Consider the following 12,073-nt stretch of genomic DNA (forward strand, 5'->3'; position numbering starts at 1 on the left):
ATGGAAGTGCAGATGCAGCAAAGATATGTCACTGAATTTTTCTATGCAAAAAAATGGCACCCATTTCTGAAACACAGAAATTTTCTTAGGTGTTTTTTCTTCTTGTTGTTTTTGTTTGTTTAAAAATATACTTTGAATTTCCATCTTAATTTGTCCACTTGTTATAAACACGTGCTTGCATTAATCAGTGTGACTACAACTTTGCTTTTTTACATGATCACAATGCCTATAATCCATCGTGCCCTATTGGATGGATACCCATTTAAGTCTGTTCTATTTCTAGGAGCTGGCTTCTTGAGGATTGACAAGTTCTGTGTTTTTCATGAAAATCACTGTTTGAAATAGCTGAGAGAAATCCCCATCAGGGATAAAATTTCACTTTTCTGTGAGAAGCAGTTCTGTCAGGACTTTAGATTGGAAACGTTTCCAATTTTGTATTATATAAAGAAAATTTCAATTAAACATTAAAAATTTAGTCGTGATAAAAGAAGGTAGCATTTGTGTTTATACTGTGGTAAGACCAGGAGTTTACTGAGGAGATTCATTTAAATGTATAGAATGTTTATAACTCTAGACAGCCTTATTTTTAATAAATACTGATAATCTTTCAACAGTGTTGAAAGGTTCATAGCATCCTCTGTTTTCAGGATAGTGTACATATTCAAGTGTGAAATAATGAGAAAAATTCTTGGGGTAGTGAATCGGATTGCATTTGTACTGTACCAAACATTCATTACTGGTGTGGTTATGGAGGACGTGGAAGATGTATTGTTACCATGTCTCTTAGAAATAATACAATAAAGGCACTTCATTTCACAGAACTCTTCTCTTCTCTTCTCTTCTCTTCTCTTCTCTTCTCTTCTCTTCTCTTCTCTTCTCTTCTCTTCTCTTCTCTTCTCTTCTCTTNTCTTCTCTTCTCTTCTCTTCTCTTCTCTTCTCTTCTCTTCTCTTCTCTTCTCTTCTCTTCTCTTCTCTTCTCTTCTCTTCTCTTCTCTCTCTTCTCTTCTTCTTCCCTTCTCTTCTCAAGCTCTTCTCAAGCCCTTCTCTTCTCTTGCCTTAATAACCTTGCTATTCATGCAAGTTCTGAGTTTTACTTATGAAGAGCATGTTCAAGATACTGCATACCAAACTGTCAACTGAGAATAATTGTGGTTAGTAGGCAGACCTGAGGTGATTGTGAAGCAGTATTATGTAGGAAAGTGCACGTGCTTTGGGAAGTTGCGAAGTTCTGAACTTTGATCCACAGACCCTAGCAGGTTATACTGGGTTGTCATAGGTGAGCAGTACAGTTGCTGTCTTCTCAGCTGTAAAATATAATTGCTTTGTTTGTGAGTGCATAGTAATTAATATTAGTATCTCTGGAGAAAATGGTGTATGGTAGAAAGAACTAAGAATTAAAGCTGGAGTAAGGTATTTTCTCTTTACTTTCTCCTTCGTTTTCCTACTTTTGTCAGAAATGTAGTTTTGAAGATTTGATTTCTTCCATGTTTCTGGATGCTGAGTGTTTCCTTTTGATCTTTCCTTCAGGCTGGCAAATAAGCAGGACAGAGAAGGAGCTCTGTCAGAAGCAGATGTAATTGAGACCTTATCACTGGAAAAGCTTGTCAATGAACACAAATGTCTGTGTCAGATTGTAAGTATATTTTAACATGCTTCATTTTCTTATGCATATGTGCTTGTAAAGAGGTATGGAATTATGCCGCTTAGCATAACACTGAAACTAGAAGCCTGCAATCCCAGCAAAGATATGGTATGTACATCTGTACTTTTGCAAGCAAACCTACTGTTCACCTTGACACTTGGCTTCTGGATTTGCTGAAGTAATCTCTACAAAGGTTGTTGAAGTGTACTTACTAGTCCACCTCAAAACCATGTAAAAATAACAAATTACTGATATGGATATACAGCAAGGTTAGTATTCTAACTTTTTAAAAAGAAGTAGAAAGTAGAATATACCAATGTTGACATTTAGGAAGGACCACTGTTCAGTTGTAATGTTTGTCTCCTTTCTGTCCGTAGCTAAATCCTCATTAAGTCTGAGTTGTCATCTGCCAAACAGGAAGAGTAAAGTAAATTAAATAAAGTAAATTCAATTCCCGGTGTTTCTAATTCCCAGCTCAGTAGACACAGTAAGGTTTAGTTAATATCTGTCCTAAAATAATTACATTTTAGATGTAGTAGTCATGGTCATTTTTTAATCAACAAATCTACGAATTTAAGTATTTGTGAGCTATACTTAATAATCAATAATTTTTAAATTATTTTCCTGTTCCTCTTGATTCATTCTAGTCAAGTGTTGTATCATTATTCTAAACTAATTTAGCAAAATTTTGCACCTGTTTTTCCGGCAGATTTGCCTTCTTGTGTCTCTTGTTTATGAGAATATCATAACGAAAGTTCTATTCCAGTCAAAATGGATGTTTTATTTCTCTCCTGATCTGAGAATTTGGAGAGGTTTGAGCTTTTCTGAAAAATTCAGATAGGATTTTATTAATCTTATTAATCTCTGGAATACTTGTGAATAATTTAACATTTATTTCATGAACTGAAGCTAAACTGATTCCTTTACATCCTCCTTCCTTCCCGCCCCCCCCCCCCCCCCCCCTTTTTATCCCATTTTACTAGATAAATATAGTTTTGGATATTATAAGGCATGAGCAAGATAGAAAATATATATTAGAGGTTGATAAAATGCTTAGATTCCTATGGAGATGCATAGGTTGTCTGTTGAAATAGGAATATACAGTGGATATGTACATAACTGGTAAATATATATGTTTATTTGGAGATAGACATGAAAACATTTTTCTGTGCAGCAGGTAGCATTGCCAAATTGGGACTGGAAATACAGGAATTTGGTAGATCTGATGTGATTTGTATCTTAGCAAAAAATGCACCTACATTTATACAATAACTAAATGCAGATTTATTTCTCATACTTCTTAATGTTTTGCAAGCTTAAGATCAACAACCCCCCCCTTTTTTTTTTCTTTCCTATATTTACAGGAACCTTGCTCAGCTGTCATGGGTTATGGGAAAAAAATTGATAAATCAATTAAAAAGGGTTTATATTGGCTTCTACATATCATAGCAAAAGATTTTGATGCCTTAAATGAGCGCATCCAAAGAGATACTACAGAACAAAAAGCGTATGAGGAACAAAAGAAGCGAGAGCGAGCTGAGCGAGTGAGAAGGATACGAGAAGAAAGGTACTTTTATTTCTCCTACCTCCCTTCCTTCCTTCTCTAGGATATTTGATAATTATTATCTTATCTTTTCTTTAAGACCTACAAGTTTCTGCCTTATTCAGTCTTTTTTTTTTTTTTTTTTTTTTTTTTTTTTTTTTTTTTTCCATATTGGAATGAGAAATACAAGGCAATTTGTGGAATATATTTGGTCTTGCTGATAGAACTTCACAGGATGCTAACAAAAAAATACATATATATAGTCATTTAATCTTAATGTACCTTCAGGTGTGTCCTAAAATAACCTTTGACTAACTCAAATTACACTTTGTAACCCATATTTGAATATCAAAGATTAAAATTTACTTAATGCTATTCCTAATAAACTTTAGAACATCCAGCCTACAAGGCACAGAGGGGATTTAAGATGATGCAGGGAAGCAGGGACTCATGATCTGGCCAACCGATCTGTAGGTGTCCTTGTTCATGGCAGGGAAGTTGGACAAGATAACCTGCAGAGGTCCTATCCAACTCAAATGATTCTATGATTATATCTGAGCATTTATTATTTTCCTTCCAAGGCCTTTGCAGTTGTCAGCAGCCTACCAGGGTTTCTATTAGGGACTGTTGTGAATCATTTTACTGGGGCATTATTATAAAATGCCTTAAGTGCCCATTTTCTCTCTGTCTGTCCTAAAAATGTAAAGATGTGCAAATTTCAGTTATTGTGAGTGGTAATTGTGAAGCTACTGTGAAGTCTCTTGATTTCTGCCCTTACTGATTTGGTTTGATTTTCTCAAATTTTCTGACTCTTGCTGAAACAATTTTCCCTAACTGTTGCTATATATACTGGGTTTTGTCAGCTGTTCTCCTTTCCATACATTCAGAGAATCTAGAACGACGAGAAACAAAATGTGTTAAATACAGAAGATGTTTTAGATAGTCTGGTTTCTCAGCACATTGATTTTCTTAGTAATTTAATACCATGAAATAATAGTTGTGGAAGATTAACAATGCTGATATTTCATCATACTGCTGAACCATCAAAATCTTTGTTACAGAAGTATTCTGTCACATGTCTGGTCCTTAGAAACTGCAGGCTTTCTGAAGTGCTACTTGAGCATTCTGGCACATGACAACATGTATTTTTACCTCTGCTATAACGTGTCCTCATGTTGATTTTTGCCTGTTACTGTGATTTTTGTAGAATGTCTTTCAAAGTAGAGAAAGATGCTGTTAAAATCAGCTGGCATGTCCTGGAGGATGAGTTAGATGACTTAATAACTGTTCTTCACAATTCTTTGTTCATCTTTCTCCTCTACCCACAAAAAAACTCTATAACAACAACAAAATAATATCAACTGAAAAGGGAAAGAGAAGAAGGAAGAAGTGTACATGATGAGGAGGACCCTGAGCCTGGGAATTCCGAAAATCCATTCCAGCCTATAGCTGCAGTAATCTCTGAGGTATGAGAATATGTGGAAATCTGGATCGTTTTAGACCTTCTAACAAATGTCTGAGAGGTAATAAGAAAAGTGGGTTTTCTGAAAGAATTGCTCTATGTCTGTACACACAGCACTTTTTTCTTACTTTTTTTTTTTTTAAATTTAATCTTGGCAGTCTTGTTTTCTGTGCAGTGAATCAATGCTTTCATGTTAAAACCCCTAGTATTGGTTTAAGGGGAAAAAAAAATTGAAGACACAGTAAAATAATCACATTGTAGACATTTGATTGAAAATATTTCCTGATTAAACTATTGGACATTCAGGACTGGAATTCTAAGTCTGCCAGTTTCTCATAAAGGTAACTTCTTTTGCTGTAAGTTGCTTGTCTTTTTTTCTTCTTGTGCCACTCTGGACAGTGTAATGGAGATGTTACCTTCCTCAGTTATTGTTTGAAAACAGTTTGTGTGCTATATGTGAGACATAAAAACAAATAAATAAATAAATTTTTTAAAAGTACTTGAGGAGTATTTCCCTACATCATTAGTTTACAGCATTAGAAATTATAAAAACAAATTAAAATATTATCATTATTATTATTACTAGAATGAAAAACAAATTGAGAAGGAAAAGAAACGGCAAAGGTTGGAGACTGAAAAGGCTACTGCTGTTTTGAAATCTCAAACTGAACAGGAACAAATGGATGCTCAGCAATTATCAGCTAACAGTAATCAAAAAACAAATGATACCAGACTAGAAACATGCAATTCTACTACTGCACAACATTTGCAGCATGAAGAAAATGAGCAGCAAACCTCAGAAAGCCTTGACTCTGGTAACTGCTTCTTTTTAATGTTTCATTTAATGTTATTTTTCACACATTTCTTCCCTGTGTCTGCATTACTTTTCAAGACACTGCATGTTAATTGAATCTATTGAAAGTGTACCATTCGGTTATTGATCTGAAAAATCTACTATTTGCTGGTTTGACCGATATTACTAGAGGGAATAGGCTCAAGTTGCACCAGTGGAGATTCAGATTGGATGTTAGGAAATCCTTCTTCTCTGAGATAGTGGTCAGGCATTGGAACAGGCTGCCCATGGAGGTGGTGAAGTCACCATCACCAGAGGTATTTAAGAAGTGTTTAAGTTGTATTGGGGGACATGGTTTAGTGGGAAATACTGGTGGTATGTGGGTCTTTTCCAACCTTGGTGATTCTATGATTCTGTGATTACAGCTGAAACTGGGTCCTTTGTTATCATAATCTAATATGTGATCCAGTTGCCATCGCTACCAAGCTAAGATGAATTTGTTTACTAAAATGTAGAGTTTGCATATATTTTATGCTCACAATAACAAAGTGTGCTCTGTACATTGTACATTTCACAAACTTTTGTTGTATTATGCAAATCTAGACTGAAAATGCTCATGCGTCTCACCCCAGTAATCCTATTAAAAGATGATTTAACATGTTCTCTGAATATATAAACATGTGGTATGTAGTTATTTATTCATTTCATTATTTCTGTTTCATGTAGACAACAGTAAAAAGAAAAATAAAAAAACAAAATTAAAAAGAGGCCACAGAGTAGAACCCATTAACGGAGATGATGCAGTTCCCCCCAATCCTACACCACCACCATCTCTTCCCCCAGGTAAGTGTACTAATAAACAATAACCAATGTTTCAATATGTGGTTTTTAAACTTTTAAAATATTTATCTGTCAATGATGGAACTGATACGATCTTCACACAGAGATATACTGCCAAAACTTCTCTAAGAAATCTCTGATGTAGTTTCCCACTTCACGGTCTGAAGTTTTAGCAGTATTGATTTCATACATACCACGGGGGGAAGTTGTTATTTTCACATGCATAGGAGGTATGTCAGATTAATATCAGTGAGTAATCAAAATACCAGTATTTTTAAGGGTAGGTTGCTTTATTTTATAATTATCTAAATAGTATTCATCAAATATATGATGCATTTTTTATTTTTTTTTCCATTTTTAAATGCTTTGAATTCTCCAAAATGGACTGGTGTCCATAAAATTTCTCAGAATCAAGTAAGGTGTATTTTGACAGTCTTTGTTTTTCCTTAGTTGGCTGGGGAACTCCTAAACTTAATAGACATCGAAAACTCGAGCCTCTTGGTGATACACATCATACTGGTAATTTAAAATATTTTGGCTTTTGAACATTCTTAAAGCATTCTCCATTGTTCATTTGCTTCTGCAGCCATTTATTTCACTCTTCTTTTTTCTTGTTTATTTTTAATGTCAGTTTTCTTTGACCAAAAGCTAACCCTGTGACTTAGTTGAAAGCATCGTTTTGATTTTTCAAGTCTTGTGTCTTCCCTTCCCCCCCCCCCTTTTTTTTTTCCTAACCAAAGATGTAAGTTCTCTTAGATTCCCTTGCAAAATTTAACATGGTATGGGTTGCTAACAGCTATTTGTTATTTGCTCAAACAGCATGAACCTAAATATTATATAGTTACTTTAAGTGTGCAAACACATACTTCATTCAAGATATAAATGGGAAAACCATATATTCTCAGTTTTAGATGAAAAACTCTTCCGTATTCTTATGTTTTTTATTTTTCAATTTTTCAAAAAACAATTGAATATGAAGACATTTGGAGTAGCATGAGAAGAGGATAAGCAGAGTAAAGCAGTGGACGCCCTTGATGATAGAAAACATTAATTCAGGAGTTTATAAAGAAAAGAGACCAATGTTTTTGATCCTTGAATTAAACATTTCAAGCCATTGTTAAGGTCATGTTGTACAGCACCATGTGGACATACCTGCTGAATTTCCGAAGCAACAGAATCTGCCACTTCTCTGCCAAAGGACAACCAACACACAAATAATCAAAAGTTGCCTTAAGGGAAATTAAAATCTCTGAGACTACATATTTATTTTCCAAAGGAATATACATTAAATGTAGTCTGTGGTCTGCATTGCAGAAAATTTTGATCATAAAGCCATTTTTCTCCTTTTCTTTTTCCTTTTCTTTTTTTTTTCTAAGGAATGTAGAGAAAAGAAGGCGAGAAAGAAAATCCAGATGAAGAGGTAGGGAGGGGAAGAAAGGGAAAGGGTGAAAGTATATATATATTATATAAATTTTATTTTCAACTCAGTCTGTGCCTAATGGAGGTGTCACATTTTGTAGGAAGAGCGTGGGTGTGCAAGGAAGAAAAAAAAAAAATTAAGCTAGTTTCCCTACTTACAGTGACCTGAGATCTGTGCTTCTTTCGAATCATAGAATCACTCAGGTTGGAAAAGACCTCAAAGATCATCAAGTCCAACCACAGCCTAACCATAGTACCCTAACTCCAATAACCCTCTGCTAAATCATGTCCCTGAGCACCACATCCAAACGGTTTTTAAACACATCCAGGGGTGGTGACTCAACCACCACCCTGAGGAGCCTATTCCAAGTGCTTAACAACCCTTTCTGCAAAGAATTTTTTCCTAATATCCAACTTAAACTTACCTTGGTGCAACATGAGGCCATTTGCCCTCATCCTGTCACCAATGAGAAGAGACTTGCCCCGCTCTCACTGTAAGCACCTTTCACATACTGAAAGAGAGCAATAAGGTCTCCCCTCAGCCTCCTTTTCCCCAGATTGAATAGCTCCAGTTCCCTCAGCCTCTCATAGAGCACATTCTCCAAGCCCTTCAAAAGCCTTGCTGCCCTTCTTTGGACCTGCTCCAGCTCCTCAATGTCCTTTTTGTGCTGAGGTGCCCAGAACTGAACACAGTTGTAGTACTGTAATTGCTTCAGAAATACACAAAACTAGAATAGTATGAGGTGAAAACAAGACAGAGGTCTGTTTTGAATTCTAAGTGTTATCAGAGATGTAAATCCATCTTAATAATTTAATGTGCAAACTGAAAAGTGTGTTAGTTATTTGGCTATGTAGAACATACATTGTGTAATTTTGTGTCATTCTTAGCAGAGAACATTGTGCTGGATGTTTAGGCAAAGTTAACAAGCAGTATAGTAAACTACTTCAATCTTTAATTGTGCCATTACTTTCACTAAGGACTGCAGTTTTTCATGTCATCGTAATGATTCTAGCACAACACTTGTTAGTATCTGTTTATTGCCACTGGAGGATACATTTGCAGGAATGATGAACCTGTCTTATGTATAATAGGAGCTAAAATTGTCTGCCAGTCCTAAAGTTGTCTGCCAGACCTCAGAAAGCTGACAGTAATGAAGCATCCACTGTACAGAATTTCATCTACCCTGCAGTCATTTTTTGCAGTTCTGTTGCTTTTCACATACTGATAGAACACTGAATTAGCTCAATTAAAATGAAGGGATTCCAAGAGTACAGCAGTTTTATCATTTTGCTTATTGAATGCAATGATAACTAAAAGCTTGATCCTACAGACATGTATACATATTCTTTGAGCAGTGTAATACAACCTACTAACTTTAGCTCAGAAATGCAGTTTTAATTCAAGTTGCTCCATGTTTAGAACAAGTGTAATACAGCTTTTATTGGAAAACTATGCTCTGTTAAAGTTGAAGCATGTTGTTAAAGCTTTGCTGGGGAGGAAACATGTAACTGAAGATGAGATTTGGGTGATTCAAAAAGCTATTTAGTTTGTCTTATTTTATACCTGCTTCCTCTTACCATTTATTTGTATTTTCCTTTTGTGAGACATTTCGTATGTACCACTCTGCATGGTTTGTGTCTTGTTTCTTTTTTCTTTTATATCACTAGCAAATATTTAAGGATGATGCTTATTCTCTTCTGGTGTACTTAACAGCTGAGTCTTGAATGATTTTCTTCCTTCAAATTCCTTTATTGGCAACAGGCAATATGTAGGTTACACCTATATCTAAAACCTCACCAACCACCAGACCAGGCTGCCCAGAGCCACATCCAGCCTGGCCTTGAATGCCTCCAGGGATGGGGCATCCACAACCTCCTTGGGCAACCTGATAACAGTGCGTCACTACCCTCTGTGTGAAAAACTTCCTCCTAATATCTAACCCCACCCTGCTGTCCACCCAACAGCCATCTACAGGATGTTTGTAGATTACTTCTGGACATGATATTCCAAGTGCTGATACATGTTTAACAAAATGTAATTAAATGTGTTTTTTGGACAGCACACCATCAGCTGTTAGCACTGTGCCTGAAAGTTGCTTCATATGAATTAGCTCTAAACATGTAGGCTATCTAGCTTTCAGTATGGACACATTTGACCTTATTTAAACAGTTTATTAAGCAAAGGAGATGGTAAACATCCATTTAATGTGTTTTTCTTCTCTGGCATGTTTTTATACAGATTTCTATGGAAAACCTCTGCCCCCACTGACTGTACGCCAAAGACCAAACAGTGATACCCATGATGTCATTGCTTAACTGGATCCCAGATAACAATGAAAAAGAGCGGTCAAGAAATTGTATTATAAATGGCTTTTGTCCACGAAGGAAAATTCTAAAAATGACAATCTGTGAGCTTCTTGGAAAGTAAAAATTTGGTAACAATTAAACACAGAGTTCATTCTATTGTACTTTGTCATTTACTTTTCACATCACCAGCAGTTCAGGGTGAAGAAAGCATGAAAGCAAGGAAGATCTGTGTTTTCATGGAAGCTCCTATGAACACAGTACGGAATACATGTTGGGTTTACTTGTGAAAATGCATAGCTGTAAACCCGAAGAAAAATATCTTCAAGATGATATAATATTGGATTGTATGTTCTCATTGAAACCTTTCACCAGGTGCTGTGCAGTGGTTGATATTTCTGCAGCTAATAAATGGTTCTAATGCATTTTTTTTATGTATGTCAGGGTGAATATAGGCAGGTTACACAACAAATATCAAGTATATTTTTCTAACTTTTTATAAAACTATTTGAAAATATGTGTGGATTTTCCTACCTACTACCAATAAAATGATACCCAGAAAGCATTAGAAAGCTGATACCTAAATACATGCAAGTAAAGTGTGTTTGACTCTTAACGTTTTTCTTACAGTAGCAATACTTCTCATTAGGGATTACATTACCTTTATTACTTGTTTCTGGCAATCTGAAGGGAGGTAGGTAGAAAAGGAAGTTTAATATAAATATGTTTTTTACAAAATTATGCTATTTGAATCGCCTGATTTATTTCTTATGCATTGTTGTTTCGTTAACTGAGTTGGGTGTAGGTAATAAGTTCCATTTGGAAAATAGAGCTGAATGTTATATTGTCTGTTACAACATGTAATAAAATTGCACATTGTGAAAGTTTTGCACTAATTCAGACATCAGTTCTGATGGAAAACTGAATCATCCAATATGCATTTAAGCTCCAGCACTTTTTAATCTCACTAATGGTAAAATGCCATCTTGAAAACAAAAGAATTCTCAAAATTGTAAGGAGTTATTTGATGTCCCTGTGTAGTGTTTTAATTTTACATTTAAAAAAATCAAATACAAGGGATATGTGAAACAGGTTAGGAATGGTTATGTTATGTGGTTACTGACATGCCCTATATGCTGATTTTCCTCTTTGGAGACGACCATTGGTGTGTATATATATATATATATAAATATATAGTTGTGCCTCTTAGTTACAAGGATGGAACCCCCATTCAGTGTCTTTTTAAGAAGTGCTCTTCACTGATTTTCCATTCTGCTCTCCATCCGTCTTCCATAATGTGATATTATTTAATGATATGAGTAGAAATTACATTAATGTGATGTATTCAGCACTTTCACATTAGAAATCTTTGCCACATACCCACAATGTCAGTAAGTTACACAAATAAATATACCATCTTGAAACAACACGGTTAATTAAGATTTTAAAAGAGTAGGTTTGAGTGGAAAAAAGAATCAGTCTTAAGAATATTAAGCTTGGATTGGGTAGAGAGGAATATTCCAAGCTTGCAAATTTAGCATACAGGTGAAAAGATTTGTATGTGACTGTCAGTATGAGAATACTTCTCTTGTATTCTAATAGTTTAGTATGGTTCAGTTTGATGATTTGTGGGACTTAGTCATTTTCACTTCAAACAAACATGCTACTCAGTGGAGGAAGGATTGAATATATTTTTATAGGTAAGATTCCAATCTTGACTGTGTTATCCCTTCATTATTTTGGCTTAAAGACTTTTTTAATTATTATTTTTACAGTTTCCGTTTCTAGAACTGCATTACTCTTTTATATTAACACAAACATACAAATAAATTAATTGAAGTCTTTGTTAAAAAAATAAAGCTAAATACTGCTGTGGAAACAAAATTTGAGAAACTGAAAGGTAAGATGTTGTTACTTATGTGTGAAATGTGTGCTAATGTTGTGCGCGTGGACACGCGTGTCAGTTTTGTTTCTGCTTTTAAAGTAATCTGTCCCAATAAATGACCAAAGTACTAAAATTGTTTCATACCGTTTTGTTTATGACAATGCACTGAGCACAGTAGCTTTTTC

The 12,073-nt window shown here is 35.0% G+C and overlaps 1 protein-coding gene across 6 annotated transcripts in view; it reads left to right on the forward strand.

The window, feature by feature from the left end:
• ARL13B (ADP ribosylation factor like GTPase 13B) overlaps positions 1–12,021 on the forward strand; it is a 41,397-nt gene extending 29,376 nt beyond the window's left edge. For 3 of the 6 annotated variants that reach the window (XM_015878715.2, XM_032448118.1, XM_015878682.2), the window contains 7 exons: positions 1,528–1,633; positions 3,007–3,209; positions 4,555–4,651; positions 5,234–5,462; positions 6,167–6,283; positions 6,731–6,799; positions 9,939–12,021. In XM_015878715.2, coding sequence (XP_015734201.1) covers positions 1,528–1,633; positions 3,007–3,209; positions 4,555–4,651; positions 5,234–5,462; positions 6,167–6,283; positions 6,731–6,799; positions 9,939–10,015 — 898 coding nt within the window. In that variant the 3' untranslated portion in view covers positions 10,016–12,021. Of the gene's footprint in view, positions 1–1,527; positions 1,634–3,006; positions 3,210–4,554; positions 4,652–5,233; positions 5,463–6,166; positions 6,284–6,730; positions 6,800–7,656; positions 7,701–9,938 lie in introns of all 6 variants that reach the window. The other 3 variants (XM_015878699.2, XM_015878725.2, XM_015878707.2) reach the window with 3 other exon arrangements.
• The last annotated feature ends 52 nt before the right edge of the window (positions 12,022–12,073 follow it).

Source organism: Coturnix japonica, chromosome 1 (genome assembly GCF_001577835.2).
Source record: "Coturnix japonica isolate 7356 chromosome 1, Coturnix japonica 2.1, whole genome shotgun sequence".
NCBI lineage: Eukaryota > Metazoa > Chordata > Aves > Galliformes > Phasianidae > Coturnix > Coturnix japonica.